This window comes from Petaurus breviceps, unplaced genomic scaffold (assembly GCF_028583685.1).
Source record: "Petaurus breviceps papuanus isolate PSGF00001 unplaced genomic scaffold, PetGlider_PUasm1.0 38, whole genome shotgun sequence".
NCBI lineage: Eukaryota > Metazoa > Chordata > Mammalia > Diprotodontia > Petauridae > Petaurus > Petaurus breviceps.
The window spans coordinates 94,695,044-94,714,432 of record NW_027186304.1 but is presented as its reverse complement, the minus strand read 5'-3'; the positions used below and the strand labels follow the sequence as shown (position 1 = coordinate 94,714,432).

Sequence of the window (19,389 nt, the reverse complement as noted above, 5' to 3'; positions counted from 1 at the left end):
CTTTTTCTTTAAATCACATGTCCCCAAAGAGAAATTGGAGGATTTTATTAAAAGACAAGAATCAGCAATTACATAGCACTATAAAAGTGACAGTATGACTTAAAAAATAACAACACAAATTATCAAATTCTTGATGGAACCTAGAAGAAATTAGAAAATAGAGCAATAAATTTTAAAAGACCAACTGAGTTTTAAATTTGTTTTTCATAAAAATTCCATGTTAGTGGGTAAATTCTGAGTAGGAGGATTTTTCTTTGGTCTAAAGTCATCAGTATGCAGAGGTGGGATGGTGAAAAAAATTTAAAGCATAAATGTACCCATGACTAGGCTATTTCAAGTTCCAAAGTAGTTACAGAAAAAAGTTTACCTAAATATTAAAATCAGATGGGCAGAGTATTAGTTTTTATCTTTCTGAGACAAGTACAGTCATGAAAAAGTAAGAATTTGAAGTGAGAGAGAACCAACCCCTACTTGAACATCTATAATATTTCTTACACATGACGGTCATCTAGACTCTGCTAGACCACCACCTGAGCCAAGGAGAAGAATAAAGATTACTGAGGTTGAGAGATTAGGCTAAATTATTTGCCTGAAGTCATACAGAAACATTTTGCAATGTCCTTTCACAAGCCTCAAATTCAACACTCTCTCCAACAAATTTTTACGTGGTTCAAATTGTTATGAAGTTCCTCCCTACGTGGAACATCTTGCAAGTTTTCCACCCAACTGGTTCTATTTCTCTCCTTTGAAATCATGCAAAAGATAGTCCTAATCACTCTTGTGGTTTGTTTTTGTTTTTTAAAAGCACAGAGTTCTGTGAAGAGATGAATTAATTTAAAGATCCATTTATAGAAAATTGTGGTTAATTTTAGATACAGAAAAGTTCTTGAGAAAAGCCTAGGCTCAGAAAGTTTGTGACCTATTATTACACCCCTCATAATTAGCCTAATATTTACTTACTCTTTTTATGTGGTTTGGGAGTCCTAGCTCCTACAATTAATAGCTATGTAATATGGAGGTAATCAACAAGAAACTACAACCCAGTTGCTATATGGTGGAAAGAAAGAAGATTAAGTCTGGGAGTCATTTGATTGTATGATCTTGGACTTGTCACTTAATCTCTGTCTCTCAATTTTTTTCATCTATAAAATGAAGATGCTGGACTAAATGGAATCCAAAAACAGTCTCTTCTGGTTCTAGATTTATTTCCTCACCTATTAATGAGTCTTAACACAACACTCTTTAGGAAATAGTACTAGATGTAGAATCAGACCTAGACTTATTTTGTAGTTCTTTGAATTTACTGGGCAAAATATTTTGCCTCTCAGCTTTGGTGTTGTCATCACTAAAATGAAGATAATACCTGCAAAATCTAACTCACGGGGTTGTGAAAAAAGAACACTGTAAAACCTTAAAAAATTATACAAATGGAAAGTAGAATCAATTACCTACTCATAGAGTTGGTATAATTATCAAATGAAATAATTAAAGTACGTTGGAGCTTAGAAGCATTACCAAAAAATCACTGGCTATAATCAACCATACATTTTGCTTTATTATTTGCCTTTAAAATCTCATTTAAACTTTTATCGCCTGATCAAGTAACTTACTTTTGTGATCAGGAGTAACAGGGGGAAGGAATCATGCTAATAGCCAAGTTAATGAGTGGTAAGCATCTAAAATGGAGTTCTACAACTAACCCACTTAAAAGCATCTTAATAAAACTAAAACCTGAGTACATATGAAAGGGAAAGGAATAATTCCTAAGAATGTTATATAACAAAACAATCTATAGGAGCAACTTAAAGGAGAGGACAATACACACACATATACAAACCCCAGCACCTTTCCTCACCATTTCTTCCACTTTTATACAAAGAATAATGAACATAAATTAGGTACCAGAGTTTGGACAGGTAGAAAAAGAGATAGTATAGCTTAATTTCCATTTGCCTGAATTGTTTGTCCCTCCATCTAAACAATAATATATATATACACACAGATATAGAGTTATAGAAATACACATGCATATACATACATATATACACACATACATAAATATGTGTCTATGTATGTGTAGACACATATACACCTTCCAAACCAAACACTGTGTGCAGGCTATACTTATGCCCAGTAGAGACACTGCCTTGAAAACAAGTGCCATGAGGCTAACTAGTTATATATAATTTTTGAACAGCAAAACTAAAATTTCCCCACCATCCAAAAAGACCATATTCACCAAGACCACATCATTTTTTTTTATTATTTTAAAGCAATCAGGGTTAAGTAACTTGCTCAAGGTTACACGGCCAGTTATTTCTGGGTGTGGTGCTGAGCATCTGAGACCGGATTTGATCCAGGTCATCCAGACACTGGAGCCAGTGCTCTTACTCGCTGAGCCACCTGGCCGCCCCTAGACCACATCATTCTAACAGTTCCAAGTTATATCTAGCTAATGTGGGCAACAGAGCAGAAAGATCAAAATCTTAAGATCCAAGGTAAAATGAAAATGTTTAGGTTAGCTTCAGCTTTCTCCTACAAATCAAGGTGAACCCACTCAAGTGGCAAATTTGATTTTGAATTTTGTTTTCTTTTCCTTCCTCTTCTCAGTCTATTTAAAGGCTGTAATGGCCAGGGAAATACCTAAATAATGACAGGTATAAAGCAGGTCCAAATCCTGACAAAATGAGTAACTCACACTAAATAATCAAGTATGGATTTAATTTTTAAAAAAAATATTACTTTTGCTTTTTTGGAATGGCTTCTTCCCCTCCAGGGCAACTGGGGTTAAGTGACTTGCCCAAAGTCACAAGGCTAGTAAGTGTTAAGTGTCTGACGCTGGATTTGAACTCAGGTCCTCCTTACTCCAGGGGCCAATGTGCTATTCACTTTGCCACCTAGCTGCCCCTTAATTAAAATTTACCTAAAAAAAAATTTAAATCATTAGCAGTGCTCTACAACTTTTTTTTGGCTGTTGAAGTTTGGAAAACATATTTCCAAGGCAAAAATTGAAAAGTATTATTATATATAGTTGAGACTAAGACTATACCAAAAACATAAAGACTGCTTTTTAAGTTCATAGAAAATGAGTTTAAGCAACTCTAGCAGTAGTCTGATTTCTCACCAAAGCTGAAGAATTCACTTTGACAAACCCAACTAATAGATATTATTTATACTTGCTAAACAGTAACTTCAGGCTACATCTCAAACTAAACAACTGAAGCCTTGGCATATTTTAAAAATTTTTAATAGAATATTACAAAAGGCTAGAAACTTTATTCTCACCACAATCCATGCTAAAAAGTATAAACAAATTTGAAATGTATAGCAAAAAACCCTCTTAAGAACCGTAACTGAAGACACCCTTTAGTTTCAACTACTGAACAAGTAACCAATAACTAATGGATTTATTTAACACCCAATTCCCTCAAACTATAAGTATATTGTGTTGCATAGTATATCACCATATATTAGTGTATCATTTAACACTTAGAAAATCCAAGTCCAGAGAGGTCAAAGTAATTTGCCCAAAGTCATAGTTGCTACTTAATGGTACCTCTCAATTAGAACCAGTCTCTCAATGTTCCTTTCCACTACACATGGTAGTTACACAATAAAGAGAATACCACTTACACATAACAAAAGCTATTTTCTAATATTTCAAGATTCAAAAAATAAATTGGGGAAACATTTTAAAGTAATTTAGAAGCCAAGAAATAAGAAAGCATTAAGAGTAATCATGTTCCTACCACCTGTAACCTCCAATGCCTTATTGATAAGAATTAAAAAGCACTTGATTGGCATTAATGCTAAGAAAGATTGTTACACTAAAAAATTACTTTAGTCTGAAGGGAATATATATAAAAAGAATGCAGAGTTAGAAAATGTAGGCAATAGTATTGGCTTTTAAGTAAGCTTCATCTTTATTTCTCCCTCTTGCCTCCTGGGTAAAGGTCTCTCACTCTGTTTCTAATTTGTAGTTATGAAGGCTTCAACTGCTGGGAACCATTTATGCCAAATGAAGGGAAAGATGACAGATTTGTTTTACCTTCTTTGCTTCAACTGCCATTGAGCTCTGATTCTGATGTAATATCAGCAAAAGAACTCAAGCAGAATGGTCAAATGGAAAGTCACTGGAAAAAGGTAGACTGAAGAAGAGTCAATGGTCTGATCCATCAATTAACTGTCTGAAAATATTAATTACAAATTTGGGTGTGCTGCCACTTTTATAATAAATATATGAAAGGGGACTGCTCTAATTAACATTTTCAAAACCTAACAAACTTATCATTATCTAAGTACAAACTTTCCCTATTTTCAAACACAATCACTGCATCTCCTCAAATCCTTCAAATACATACTAGTAAGAACCTAGGTGGCCGCAGTGAGTAGAGCACTGGCCCTGGAGTCAGGAGGACCTGAGTTCAAATATGGCCTCAGACACTTAACACACTTACTAGCTCTGTGACTTTGGGCAAGTCACTTAACCCCGATTGCCCTCAAAAAAAAAAAAAAAAAGAATTAACTTCGAGCAGTATTAAAATACAGCCACCTATGAGCAAGCACAATACTGCAAACGGGTGGCTAAGGGATGGCAACACTCATCAGATAAGTAATAGGATAAGTAATGAAGTCAATTTAAACACCTGGAAATACCTGGAGTAACATGAACAGACCTCCCACAACAACCAGTTCCCACATATTTGAACTCCAGCGATGCTTTATAAACAAGTAATTAGCAGTCCAATTTTGCATTTAATCTAAAATAATGGTGTGAAACTTGTCAGTAGTTTGCAATTTGTAACAGTAAAATATTTTTGATGAGTTTTGACGGTCAAAGCAATCTCTGGACATGAGTAAATTTGTCCAGCCAGAATGGATTAGGAATAAAGAGCAGAGAGACAAGGAAGCACTAAGACTGTACCCCAAGTGGAAGACAAAGTACAAGGATGCATTGTACCCCCAGAACAACAGAGGTTCATACCCTCCCTTCATCATAGAAATGTGTACTATATGAAGTATATGCCAAAATGCAAGTGTGAGCTCACAGAATTTAAGAACTAAAAAGGACCATCTAGTTCAGGGGTTAGTCCAAGGGTTTTTAACCTTTTTTTTCTGGTCACAGACCCTTTATCAAAATATTTCAATTGCACAAAATAAAATATATAGCATTCCAAAGCAAACAGATTAGACTGAAATAGTTTTCAAATTACAAGTTACTAGATTTTAGGTCAAGATTTAGCCCAACCCCATCATTTTACAAATGAAGACTGTGACCCAGAAAGACTTAGGGATTTGCCCAAGGTTACAATAGGTAAAGCATCAGAGACAAAAATTTGAACCCTGGTCCCAGCTCCAAATTCAATTCTGTATCCATATCAGGTTTAAGAAAAACTTCAGTAATAACATTTCACATAAAATGGCATTTGCATAAAGTCTTTTAATTTTCAAGTATTAGACTAGGAGTTAAGAAATTAGAATCTGATGTTAGTTCTCCCACTGTTAAACTTGTGTCATCTTGGGCAAATTATTTGAGCTTACCCTCATCAGTAAAATGAAAAGATTGATAAATTAAAAAGGTCCCATAATAAAAAAATAATGCATTTCAAGGTCTTGCTTATAATACAGAGCTCTACCAAAGGTATTTCTTGGTCAACTAATATTTATGTCATTATCTTCTGCCATTTTCTATTGGTGAGAAGCTTGCTAATGCTATTTTGTAGGCTAGACTAACTTATTTAGTTACTGACTTAGATTACACACTAAGTTAAAATGTTAACTTCTGATTCCTGCCTTGTTATCAATAAGAGCCTGACCAACTACAAAATGAGATCTCTAAATCCGGATCATTATAATCACTTCAATTCACAGCACTGACATCTTGAGAGACTGCATCTGTATACTTTAGAGATGTTGTGACAACTGCCTCTAAAGATGAATTCTACATACTAACTGAAACACACAGGTTACATCAAATCTCCAAATCAGTTTAGCATCAAGCTTGATCGAGATAACATGCCAGAACTACAAATTTCTATTATTTCATTATGTTTGGCTCTGGGAATAATATCATGCAGCTCTATACCCAGCCACCACAAACTGGTCTATTCATGACTTCTGTCACTTTGGCAAATAGTCAATTACTTTGGAAACAAAAAACGCAGAAGTCGAAGGCCTGATGTAAATAGTTGTATCTGCTCACATCATCCTACCTCTAACAACACGGAGGGAAAAAAGGGTATCTAATACGCAATGTTTAAAAGGTACTGTACAAGAGCTTTAAGAAAAGGAACATGGCCCAGAGATAGACCTGTAAAGGAGATTTCTTTAAGCAAAGGAGGTGAGTAAAAAAAATTCATTCACAAATCAGAAACAAAGTGCCTGTTCCCAAAGAATTTCTCTTGTTCTACAATCTGTTCAAAATTTCAAATTATCCTGATTTAATTAAAAAAATATATTTAAGGTAATGTCCTAAAGTTGCAGCAATGGATGTCATTCTTAAATCAGTTACTAGCCTTCCGACTCGGCTCAGCACTCGCCCAAGGTAATATTAACATTAGTCAGGACCCATAAAGTCACAGGTATATTTTAAATGGGTTGTCAGTGCTGATAAACTTAGATGAATAGAAACTGCAACCTTTTAAGTGCCTAAGGAAACCTAATCTTGATCCAATCAGATAAGATACAGCAAAGCAATCTGCTTATTAGTCACAGAAGGTAAAACTGGTCTTTAACGTAATTCTGCATGATAATTAGAATTGTCATTCACCCATCAACACTGCTCCCCGAACCCCGACTCCCAAAAGGCTCCTAAAGCCTACCATTCCTCCTACAATCAGAAAGACCCCTCCATCCAGAAATGGGTGTTCCTGGGAAGGTTAGCCTTCCTCGAAGGAAAGGGTCCGGAAAAGTAAGGAGGGTATGCGCTGTACTGTACCTGCGTGTTGGATTCGTGGAGTCTGTGCTCGGCAGAGAGATGGTGCCTGAGGAGGAGGGCTCTCTTGTAGTTGCGAGTACCCCTCGAAAGCTCATCGTGGCCCACTAGGGGCAAGTCCCCACTGCCACCATCCTCAGGACTCTTTTGGCACCAGGAGCAGGACATGAGGCCAGTGTCCTGGCAATACTGCAGCCAAGAAAACTCCTTCAGCCAGGAGGTTTGGAAAGAACAGTGCAGCTTCTGCAGGAGGGACTTGGGCCGAGCCAGCGGGAAGTGCTGGACGCTCTCTCCTTCCCCGGCTCCCACGCTGCTGCCCTCCGCCTCGTCCCCCCCATCGCCTCCCGACCGCCTGCTGCTGCTGCAGCTGCCGCCTTCCGCCCCGCTGCCGTCGCCCAGACTCGCCCCCTCCTCCTCGTCCTCGCTACTGTCGCTCAGGGACGCCCCGTCCTGCACCAACTCTTTCCCCTCCAGCACATCCAGCTCGAGGTCCTCGTCCGCCGTCCCCCGCCCATTGAAGTGCCTCGGGGGCCACGCCGAGGCCTCTGCGCTGCCGCCGCTGCCATTGTTACTGAGACCCCCGCCACCGCCTCCACGGAAGGCCAGAGTCCGGCGGTTCCTCTCCGCTAACATGGGGCCCCCGGCGCCGCCGCCGCCGCCGCCGCTGCCGCCGCCACCGCCCAGCGAGGCGGGGCCGCCCCCGTCCTGCGCGAGAAGCAGGTCCTTCCCTTCCTCGGCGGCGGCGGCGGCGGTGGCGGTGGCGGCGGCAGGGGCAGGGGCGGCCGCGGCGGCGGCCTCCAGGTCTTCGGGTTCCAGGCCCTCCAGTTCCACTTCCTCGTCCGCCCCCCGCCCATTGAGCTGCTGTTGCTGCCGCGGCTGTTGCTGTGGCGGCCAGGCCGAGGCCTCCCCGCCGCCACCGTTATTGTTCGTGGAGCCGCCGCCGCCGCTGCTGGCGGTGACCAGCCCGCCTCCTCGGAACGCCAGCGTCCTGCGGTTCATCTCAGCGAACATGGCGCGCGCCGCCGCAGCCGCCCGGTGCCCCCGGCTCGCGCCCGGTCTCGAGCTCCGTCTCGCGCTCGCTCCGTGCCCCCGTCTCGCGCGCTCCCTCGATTTGCTCCCCCCCCTCCTTCTCTTCCTCCTCCCCCGCCCCCCTCCCACCCACCCACCTACCCACCCACCCCCTACCCCCGCCCCTCACGCCCGGGTCTCGCGCTCCTCTTCTCTCCCCCCTCCCTTCCCTCCGGTCTCGCGCTCACGGTCCCTCTCACGCGTCTGGCGCTCGCCTAGCTTCTTCTTTGGGCCGTTCTCCTCCTCCGCCCCCCTCCGTGGCGATTTCGAAAAGCGCTTCGCGGGAAAGGTTAGGGGGCGGGGGGAGGTGGCGGAGGCAGCGGCGGCGGCGGCGGCGGCGACGGTGGAGGTGGCGGCGGCTGTGGAGGAGGAGGCAGTCGGGGGTGCGTGGGGCCTTCAAAGTTGAGAGGCGGAGAGTAGGGAGACCCTCCCCTGCCCCCTTCGGAAGGCCAGCGAAAAGAGAGAGCCTTTTCTCGGGGCGCACGAGTCCGGACCCCGCCGCCAGCCTCCAGAGCCGAGAGAACCCGCGGCGCGCCGGGCGGCCGGCTTCCACCATATAAAAAACCGACAATGAACCCGGCAGAGCGTTTCCGTCCGACCAGGCCCTGGCGGAGGTCGAATGGCAAATGAACAACGGACTGTGCGCCCACAATGCACCGGGGTAGCAGTAACCGCTGGAGGGGGAGAGGGTGGGGGCCGGGCTGGGGAGGGGGGCTGGGCTTGGGGGTGGGGGGGCGCCTGGGGAACGGGAAAGGGGCTGGGCTGGGCCTGTGGGGGGGAGCGGAAAGGAAGCCGGACCCAGGGATGGGGGTGGAGGAGGTGAGTGGGGCGTGGGAGGTGTCACCCAAGAAGGTGAGAGGATTATTGGGGGCTTGGAGGGAAGGGGGCCTGGTCTGTGGGATGAGGAGAAAGGCCGGGCCGGGCGCGAGGAACAGCTGGCGAGTGTCAGGTTATGGTGCGTTTCCTGCAGCCCACTCGCACCTCCTCGGTCCCGGCTCGCCTGCCTGCCTGCATGCCCGTTTCTCTTTTTCTCGAGCCACGAGCTAACAGCCCTTGGAAGAAGTGTTCTGAAAATAATCTCCGCGTAGGGAGCCGGGGTATCCAGCCTTTGGCTTTTGGTCCGCGGTGGGTGGGAGTCCCCCAAGTAACTGAACTTATTTTCGTCCTTTCACAAAGGCTGGACCGGGCGATGCATTTGGAGTGAGATGATTGCACCATGGACACCTCCTCCTCTGATGCATTGTGTCTGTGTGTGTCTGCGTGTGAGGGAGTGAGGGAGGCAGCACCCCGGGCCCAAGGCAATAATCATTTCACAGAAATGCACCGCCCCGAGTGTCTTATTGCTGTGATGAAATGGAAATTTAAATAAAAGGTCGAACACGTGCGTTCACTGGGAAGTATTGACATGGGTGTTACATCACCGGCAGCCAATCAGATAACTCCAGTTGTGTTTATATTTCTACAACCACCTTGTGAGTATTACAGTATGTCATAACGTTATAAATATTAGGCAGGGTTTTCCCCGGAGTGGGGAGGAGTCAGCTTATACGGTATTAGTGTGTGGCACGTACATTTGAGATAACAGTCTTCATTTTACAAAAAATATCCACTTGAATGGTTTCATTTTTATTATTATAAGTTAGACGTAATTAGAGGGACAAATTTGAGATGAAAATAAAGCTGCCTTAATAGTCTTAGAAAAAGTTTTCTGACTTTTACTCACTTGAGGATGGATGTTATTCTAGGTAAAGGTGCTTGTGTGTCTTTAAATGATAACTAATGTTTATTAAACTGTACTTAGGTTTTTAAATGTGAACTCATTAATTTGAGAATTTTCAAGTAAAATTATTTCAAATATGGAGTTTGGTCGTGTTGTTTTTTTTTAACTTTTCAAAATCAATGTTGATCGTTTTTACTCTGTACACTGGTGTAAGGAACTCCCCCTATCAAATACAATTGATATATAAATGCAAATACAAATGCAATTCTTATGCAGTGGTATGTAATTTTAAGTCTTGGCCCGGCGTACTGAGAGGTTAAATGACTTGCTCTGGGTCATATAGGTAGTAGATTTGAGAGTTGAGACTTGAACCTAGGTTTTTCTGACTATTGCCTTGCTCTGAGTAGTATCTAGGGGTGATAAAAGTAAAAATTAAGTGACTTTTAAATTTTAAACAATTTATGATTTTTGATTGTAAGATTCTTGCTCTTGATTGCTAAGGTATTTTTTGTATTCTCATTTTAAAATAAAAATAATACTGCCTTTTATCTGCATTATTGAGGTAATTATGAAACCTTCAAAAATATACCATATATCTAATTAATTTGCTTACAAATGAAATATGTCTTTTTATCCTTGGCTTAGGTCATTTACTGAAAGCAATTTTCATTTAATACAATACAGTTTCAAGTAGAATGTTTAAAATTATCTCTCCTAAACATTTAACTTTTAACAAAATCGGTTCTGCTTTGTACATTAACTAAGTAAAGATGATACTACTCACCACTGGTGAAATAATGAGTTTCATGGTTTTTGCCCAGTGAGGTAGATTAGTTGATGTGCACATTATTACTTAACTCACTTGGTGACCAACAATAGAGATATCTGGTCTGGTTAAGAGTGTAATCTGTGGCCCTGGAACTAGGGGGTTTGTTTTTTTCCTCTCTGAATCAGTTAATTAGTCTTTAAGATTGACGATTTGGTATTACCACCATGTTCTAGCTGTTAATTTTAGGAATATCTGCTGTTTACATTATTTCGGATCAACAGTGATTTAGCATATTAAAAGTACATTACTTTTTTTTCTTAAATTGATCCTTTCACTTAAAAAAAATCATGGCATTTTGCAAAGAAACAGTTTAATCATACTAAAGGAAAAAAGTAGCAAAGAAGTAACTTCCAGGGTTGGGGGTAATATGAAGTTTTGATTTTTCATTCAATACTTTCAATATTGAAATTTTCTCTTTTTTCAAAGCAAAAAAAGTAAGACTTTCTTTTCATCTTCTATGATATTTTTCTGTGATGGTAAAGTACCAAAAATTTGATGTGTACCAAACTTGTAAATATGCCAGGAAGTGACTTTTTGACATACTTCATGTTTTTTATCACTAAATAAAATGTCTGGGTTTGAGTACAATAAATCTGGACATTTAGCTAGCGATAAATGATTATCTCGTTGATAACAGGTGGCTCTATCATTGAATGAAATCCTTGAATCCTTAACAGCCAGACAGTTCTAAAGCACTGTCAGTTGTCATAGAGATCCAGAAAGGGTGATAAAAATGAGGCGGAGGAGGGGTGGCATGGCATGCTCAGTATCTTCTAGTGAGAGAAATCTGGTAAGCAAATGGGGATCCCCTGCTCTCTAAGTGGGCACTTAGGAATTCCCCCACCCTTTTCATATTCCTACTAGCAAATAGAAATCTAACCCTTAAAAACCTACATTTCCTATTGAGGTTCTGTCAGATTAAGGAAATTCCCATTGTATTGGGGAACCCCAGGAAGATGGGAGAGCCTCACTGTAGATCTAGATACAAACCATTGAACCCCACTAAAGAGATTTGTAGATAGACGAGGTAGTTATGTTCATCTGATGTTTATTCGTGCTTTTGGCATCTCATTAAATTTGAATCTGTTTTGATTACTCTGATGCTCTGTAGTTTATATTCACTACTCACTTGTCTCTGAATACATTTTGACCTATAAACCTTTTGGAACTAGATCAGTGGACTTTAAATCTTTTTAAGCCCCCTAAGGTCCATTCTTGGGTTTTCCTATCCCCACCTTGCTTTTTAAAATGCAAATAGACACCTTGAAACAAACTTAATTGCATCAGAGTGACATTGTTTTTTTTCTTACTTAATGCTTTTAAGATTTCTTCCTTCTGTGATAAGTTCAGAGGGCACTGGGTGGTATAAAAAGAAAATCCTGTGAGTTATTCAGTGTTTTGAGATTGCAGATTGAAAATCAAATTAGTTAAGAACAAAAGGGCAAAGCCTTCTAATAATAATGGCTTATATTTGTAAAGGGTTTTATAGATCTCCAAATAGTTCTTTCACATGTATCATTTGTAACCCTCTGAGTTGGAGCAATTTTAATTATTCTCATTTTTAAAATGAGGAAACTGAAACTCAGGGAGAGATTTGATCCATAGAAGCAATCTAGTAAGTGGCAGACTCAAACCTATGTCTGATTCCAAGTCTACTGCTCTTCCACTATGCCATACTATATGTAATGTCGCTGTCTATGAAACAAGTGGTTAGCACAGTGCCTGGCACCTGGGATATATTAATAAATAGTTCTTGGTTATTGATTGATTTAGTATAGCTAGGACATATTTAAATCTTACAGTTTGTAACATGCTTGGATTTTTCCTCTTGCCTTGCAGTACATTAAATTGGAATAAGAAACTTTTAATACCTTAAAAATATTTGCCTGAAGCAAATGATGAAGACAGTTTGGAGGTCTGTATTGCCATACCCAATTGGACACCAAGATATATTAGACTATCCTTCATAGTCTTGGATTTAAAACCATTCATCTTGACGGCTTCCCCTAAATTCCTGTCCTTAGCTGATCTTCCTGTGGACTATTTAAAGCTGTCATAGGTCACCTTGACCATACCCCACTATTGCTCAGAATCAACTGGGCTGAACTGTTGTAGCAAGACCCAGGTTCCACTGTTGATCTCCCCTTGACTATACCAGATTATCTAAAGCTGCCATGGCCCTGAAAATCATCCAGGTGCTGTGTAGCACATCAAGAAAAGCCAATTATTAACTGCTGGCTTTCACATTTGAGACAACACAGAGTGACCTGAGACTTTGTCCATGGAATTGCTTGCTTTTAACCTGCCTGCTAGGATGCTGTTCTTTGTTGGGAAATTTGACATTTTTTCTTTTTTGATTAAAGAGCAAGAAAAAGAATGTCTTAAACTACTGAATTAAATTTTGTGCTGAATTTCTGTAAAATATACATAATTCTTTTTTGGGTACTGGACTTGTGATTTCATTGGTCTAGAGAGAAGAAGCATCCTCTACCAGTGCAGATTGTGCAATTGCTATACAACTTTCAGTCTTAGAGAGTTGCCTGGGGACACTGCAAGATTAGTTGATTTACCCAGGTTCCCACAGCTAGTATGAGAGCAGGACTTGTACCTAAATCACCCTGACTCCCAGGCCAGCTTTCTCAAATGCTAAGGTGCTGCTCATTATGTTAATTAAAATATATTAGTAATACTTTGTTACTAATGTCTTTCTGAGCCACTTAAAGTGAATTACTGACATTATTTAACAACTATATGAATTATTTGAGGATTGGCTATTATCTTCATTTAACAAATTAGAAAATAGAAGCATAGGCAGGTTAAAGTTAAATGACTTGCCTAACGTCATTCAGTGAGTCAGCAGTAAGTAGTACATAAAGCTCCAGGTTACCATTCCAGCTCGTGGTACACTACTATAAATTGCCTTAGCAATTAAATTACATACTATACATTTTTAAATGTTGCATAATACATGGTTGCATGATATATTTCAAACTGCAGAATATCTACATATATTTTCCTAACTTTCTAAAATGAGCAATGCCAATTTTAATACCTTAAAATGAAATCATTTTTTCCTGATCATAATTTAATATCCTTAAAAAAGGTATGAAATATTTTTAGTTGATATTGGTCTTTTGTCAAATGCCTCAGGATCATCTGTTTATCGTCCTAGTTATGAGAATTGCAGGTGTTATTGTTTTAAGCTTCATGCTTCAGCTAAATTTTGCCTTTATTCCCTAATTTTAATATATAAAAAATCCACCTATGAAAGATACAAATTTTGGATTAATTCTAGAATTGGAAGGGGCTGTCTTTGGGATATTTTATGTGCCATTCATAGTAATCAGATCTCAGTTTTAGAGCATAAGTTGTGGGAACTAATGAACTAATTCATATGAAGATTCTCAGAGAAGGACACTAAAGGCAACGTTAGTAACTTTTTCTGCATAAGGTAACTTTATTATATTTTACAGGAATTCTGCAAAAGCTTTATTTCAATGGTTATGAAACTCAAAGTAGGAACCCCCCTCAAGTTTGATCAACTCTCCCTCTACTTTTTTTGAATCTGTCCTATCCTAACATCATCCTTATTTCCCTTATGACCTGTTGCTTGGACCATTGTAATAGCTTCCTAAATGGTCTCTCTACCTCCAGTTTCTCCTTTTTTTCTAGTCCATCCTTTACTATGTAGTTGCCCAAATAATCTTCTTAATATTGAATGCTTATTAATAATGTCCCTACCCTGCTCCAAAACCAGTGCCCCACCCCTCTTGCCCATAAAATAAAAGTACAGTCTCCTTAGCCTGGCCTTGTGGACCTCCACTGTCTTCTTACTTGCCTTTCCAACCTTCACACCACTTCCTTCCACATAGTTTGTTGCATATTAATTTTATAATACATATATGTTCTTCATTAAGCAGATACAGATTAATAAAATGTAAACCAGGAGATTATTTGCTTTATAAAATATCTTTCATCAGCAAGCTTCCTTAGTATATCTAAACTATGGTTCTCCTTACATTTAATATTTACATGCAGCATTTGAATTTTGGCTTAAAAAAGCAACTTCACGAGTACAAGGTAAGAAAAGTATGTGACTAGATCTTGGATCTGAAAAAGGTCTCTCATGAGGTTTTAGTGGACTGCCAACCCAATATAAGAAAAAATGGGATCCAAAAAAGATACTGCAGTCTTAGGCTAAATTGAGATAGACATAATATCAAAGAATAGGGAATAAAGGGTGTTGCTCTGCTCTGCTGGGGTCAGGCTCCAGCTGAAGTATTGTGCTCAGTTCTGCTTGATACATTTTAGGAATCAAGATTACTTTTAGAAAAGGACAGCCAACTCAAGGGGCCATAAGTTCATGCTATATGGATTACTTTAAGAAAGTAGTGTTTAGGGGTGGCTAGGTGGTGAAGCAAATAGAGCACCGGCCCTGGAGTCAGGAGGACCTGAGTTCAAATTCGGTCTCAGACACAACATAAAAACTAGCTGTGTGACATTGGGCAAGTCACTTAACCCCAATTGCCCTCCCCCCCCCCCAAGAAAAAAGAAAGTAGTGTTTAGCCTGAGAAAGAAAAGGTTTAAGGAGAAGGGGGCATGATGGCTTAATTCTCTTGCTTCAAGAGAACATAGTGTTTACACATATGCTTATAAAGCCTACAAAGATATGCTTTTCTATTCAATGAGCATTTATTAAGCTTTTTGTGCTAGTTGACTTGAGTTGCTGAATTAGGAGTAATGGGTAGGAGTTGCAAAAAGACAATTTTAGGCAGGATGTAGGGAAAAACTTACTAACCACTAGAGCTAGTTGATATTTGGGCCAGTTTCCTTAGCAGGTAATGAGTCTGTTCAGTGGAGGCCTTCAAACAGATTGGATGATCACTGTTCAGAATTTTTTCAGATTTGGGTTAAAGTCCTTCTCAGTCCAACCTCAGAATAAAATAAAAACTCTTCAGCCTAGCATTTAACCCTTCTTCACTCTGGACTCCTTCGATGACCCTCAACTCTCCAATAGAATATTACCTCTTTAAGCGTTTGTAGGATTGTAAATTTACAGATTAAAGTAACTTTGAGAAGCCATCTAGTCTGATCCCTTTCAGTTTACAGATGAGGAACTGAGGCTGAAAGAAGTTAAGTTACTTGCCCAAGATTAAACAGGTTATACGCAGAGTTGAGACTTAGGGGTTGTTTTATTTTTGTCTGTTAACTGCAGTGCCTAACATAGTTCTTTGCACCAAAAGAAAAGTAATATTTGTTGCATAGAAGTTCATCTTTGTAAGGTATATAATCACTTGTGTAACTCCTTGTACTGTTTGAAGAAGAGAATGTATATATACAAGAAATAATATTAAAATATAGGAAAAATAACCTGACAAATCACTTGACAGAAATATATATATTATGTATATATGTATGATTGCCCATAGTTTTAAAGTAAGGGTAAAGAATTTTAATAAAATCTAGGCTATGAGGATGTATTTTTAAATCTCTTCAGTTCTTTAAGCAGTACTGTTCAATAATTTCCTAATCTCTGAATGCTTTTTATACAAATTTTAAAAGAATTCAAATCACAGTGTTAAGTTAAAACATTTTGGAATTTTGGTTTCTGCACTCTGGCTAAGCACTATTCTCACATGACTTTGCTCATTGATTTATTCTCTGATAGTAGACAAAGTGGAAATTAAATTAACCTTTTCCCCCTCTGTAAACCCTTTCTATGCTAAAAATTTTCATTTTATAGGCAATTATAAAATAGGAGAAACATAATAAGATATTTGATGTTTAGATTTTTATTAAACTGCATTTTATAAAATCACATATAACAAAATCTTTTAAATTTATTTTATTTGGTCTACTGTAAATATTTAGTCTGTGGCTGCTTAGCTCACTTAGTTAAAGCACTGTGTTAATGAGGCCAAGGTCATGGGTTTTATTCCCCCTGTGGGTGAGTTAACTTTGCTTTGTTCCATAGCTGAGGCCCTAACCCTCACCAGCTGTCTCACAAATGTAAACTCTTGACCATAAAGAGGACCACGTGTGAAATGTGAAAGGACCAGTAGGATGACAGTGTCACAGAGACTATGCAGAATCATTTCAAACGGAAATTGTTAGTGCATTGTAGTAGAAAGAGTGCTGGATTTGAAATAAAGATCTTGGGCTCTTCTTGCTTACTTAATCCTTTCTTCCCCCTCAGCTTTCATGGCATCACTTGGTTCTCTTTTCTTTCTGTTCATTCTCCATCTCCTTTGCTTTTTTTGTTGTATCATTCCCTCCTCCCCTTTCAGCTCTGTTTTGGACTTTCTTATCTCATCAGACTCCATGAGTTCAGTTATTCTGCATATCTATTCTATGCAGGCAAACTATATATTCAGCCTTCATCTCTCTCCTAAACTCCAGGTCCATATCTCCAGCTGCCTGCTAGACATTTCCACCTAGATGTTTCATAGATAGCTTAAAACAAAATTCATTATCTTCTCCCCAAAAACCACCTTTTCCCTTGATTTCCCTATATTTCTATTGGGAACATTGCTATCCTTACAGTCATTCAGGTGCACAATTTTAGAGCTGAACTTGACTGTTTGATCTGCCTTACCCTACATATCCAGTCAGTTGCCAAGTCATGTTCATTTTACCTCTATATCATCCCTCTCATCCATTCCCACTTTTCTCACATAGCCATTACCTATTTAGGATCTCATCATCTCACCTGGAGCATTGCAATAACCTCCTTGCTTTTAGTCTCTTCCCCATTTTCAATCTGCCTTCACACACCAATTTAATATTCCTGAAGCACATTCCTAACTTCCTAAGCATATGACCATGTCACTTCCATACTCATTAATCTTTAATTACTTTGAGAAAATACAAACTCTCTAGCCTGGTATTTAAAGCCTTTTACAATTTGACTTCCATCTACCCTTTCAGCCATTCACATTGCTCCCCTTTATGCACCCTACATCCTGACTAAATTGGCCTACTAGGAATTCATAAAATATGATGTTTCATCTCCTTCCCTCATGCCTTTGCACAGGTTAGACTCCATGCTTCAAATGCAGTCTCTCCTCATTTCTGTCTCTTAAAATCTCAATTCAGCTACCAATTCCTGCACAGACCCTTTCCTGATTCACTTCTACTTCATGCTTTCTCTTCAAAGTGTTTTAAACTTACTTTTTGTTTACATATGTTGTATTTCCACGACACCCCTCCCCGCCCCAGAATCAAAGAATTTGAAGGTGACAACTATTATCATTTTTCTCTTTTTATCCTGAAAGTTTCAGATGAGTACTAGGCAGGTAATAAATGGTTGTTGAGTTGACTTACTATTTATGTGACCTTAGGAAAGTAATTTACCTCCTTAGACCTCAGTTTCTTCTTTTGCAAAATGAGGGGTTTGGCTCACTGTGGAAGGCTAGAAAAGAGGGAGGGGTTTATCTGGTAATACTGTGATGTCAAAACAGAAGATATCAATTAAACTTTTAAATATGGGGAAAGAGTGGCCCTATTCATTTCAAAGCTTCCTTTTAGCTCTAAATCTATGATCCTAATCTTCTATTGCTCTGAAGATTATTTAGATGGTCACACCTTTGTATCAGAAAAAAATAATTCTACAGAGATGCCAGCACAACTCCAGCCCCTAAAAATGAATTTTTACAAAGTGTGGATGATCTAGAAAACACAGTAACTGCTGCTTTTACTTCAATTTTTCAAGAGGTCACCACTGATGTCAGACATAAAGGAATGGCAGTCATAAACATGCCACTGGGCAGGAGAGTATGGATGGATAAGCACATTGTAAACAATTCAAAGGACTTGCCCTTTGCACAGCTCATCTGTGGTATCTTCATGTTTAAATGACATGTTATTTTAATTGCTAAGAACTTTTAAGTACAATAGGAGAGTCACTTTTTTTTTTCTACTAAGATAATGGGGTGATAATTTAGAGTTTAGGAGTTGCTGGCCAACTGTAAGGTGTATTCTCTCCTGGGCCAGTCAAATTGGTGTTATGTTGTGCAAAGTTGTTATGCCTCCCTGGCCATTAAAATAATGAGGCTCACTGGACAAGTACAATTCAAGTGCATGGCACATTTTTACCCATGATTTTGTAACCTAACTGCCAAAACATTGATTTTTAAACATTTCAGGATTATCAATTCCAGCTGAAAGACTGAATAACCAAATTTATATTGCTTTGCATCTCATGCTCAGGGTTACATTTATCAAAACTGTTGAGGAAAAGTGAAAAATGAGAGCACAGCAAGTAAGAACTACAATATGAGAAGTGTTGATATACGTATTGATGACCCTATAACTACAGTATGGTATTAGGTGTCACAGAACAAGAGAGTTGGAATAATGTTCCTTATTTATTACTGAAAAAGTATGTAGACTTACTATGAGTCACTAATTATGCAAATGTCATCTTCAGTTTGCCAAGTGAGTTAAAGCATCCTGGAAGATTGCAAAGGTGGTGTATCAGACTTTGATGTCAAGGCTCTGAGATAGATTGACTTGTAGCCAATCGATGAGAGAATCAGGAGCCCAAAGATCTCAAGATTGAAAGGATAGGTCAGTATAAATGTAAAGGTCACTGCTTAAATAAATAAGTAAATAAATAACCAACAACCAAAAACAATTGCTCAAATGCAGGAGGGGAGGTGGGGGGATGGAAGAACAAAAGATACCAGGTTAGCAATTCATCTGAAAGAACCTCAGCTTTTTATTGGATTTTATTGGACACGATGCAACAGGAATAAACAGTTTGATGGTAGCCAAGAAAGCTAATTGGATCTTGAACTTACAGTGTCCAGAATGACAAAGTTCTTTAATTTTTTTTAA

At 39.3% G+C, this 19,389-nt stretch overlaps 1 protein-coding gene and 1 long non-coding RNA gene across 2 annotated transcripts in view; one reads left to right on the top strand and one right to left on the bottom strand.

Annotated features, from left to right (window-relative positions):
• ZBTB10 (zinc finger and BTB domain containing 10) overlaps window positions 1–7,960 on the bottom strand; it is a 63,402-nt gene extending 55,442 nt beyond the window's left edge. Inside the window, exon 1 of the mRNA XM_069100168.1 lies at window positions 6,938–7,960. Coding sequence (XP_068956269.1) covers window positions 6,938–7,945 — 1,008 coding nt within the window. The 5' untranslated portion in view covers window positions 7,946–7,960. The remainder of the gene's footprint in view (window positions 1–6,937) is intronic.
• A 473-nt stretch (window positions 7,961–8,433) lies between these two features.
• On the top strand, window positions 8,434–9,863 carry LOC138170192 (uncharacterized). The gene is made up of 2 exons (XR_011170559.1): window positions 8,434–8,663; window positions 9,179–9,863. It is a non-coding gene; the product is annotated as an uncharacterized lncRNA (long non-coding RNA).
• Window positions 9,864–19,389: the final 9,526 nt, after the last annotated feature.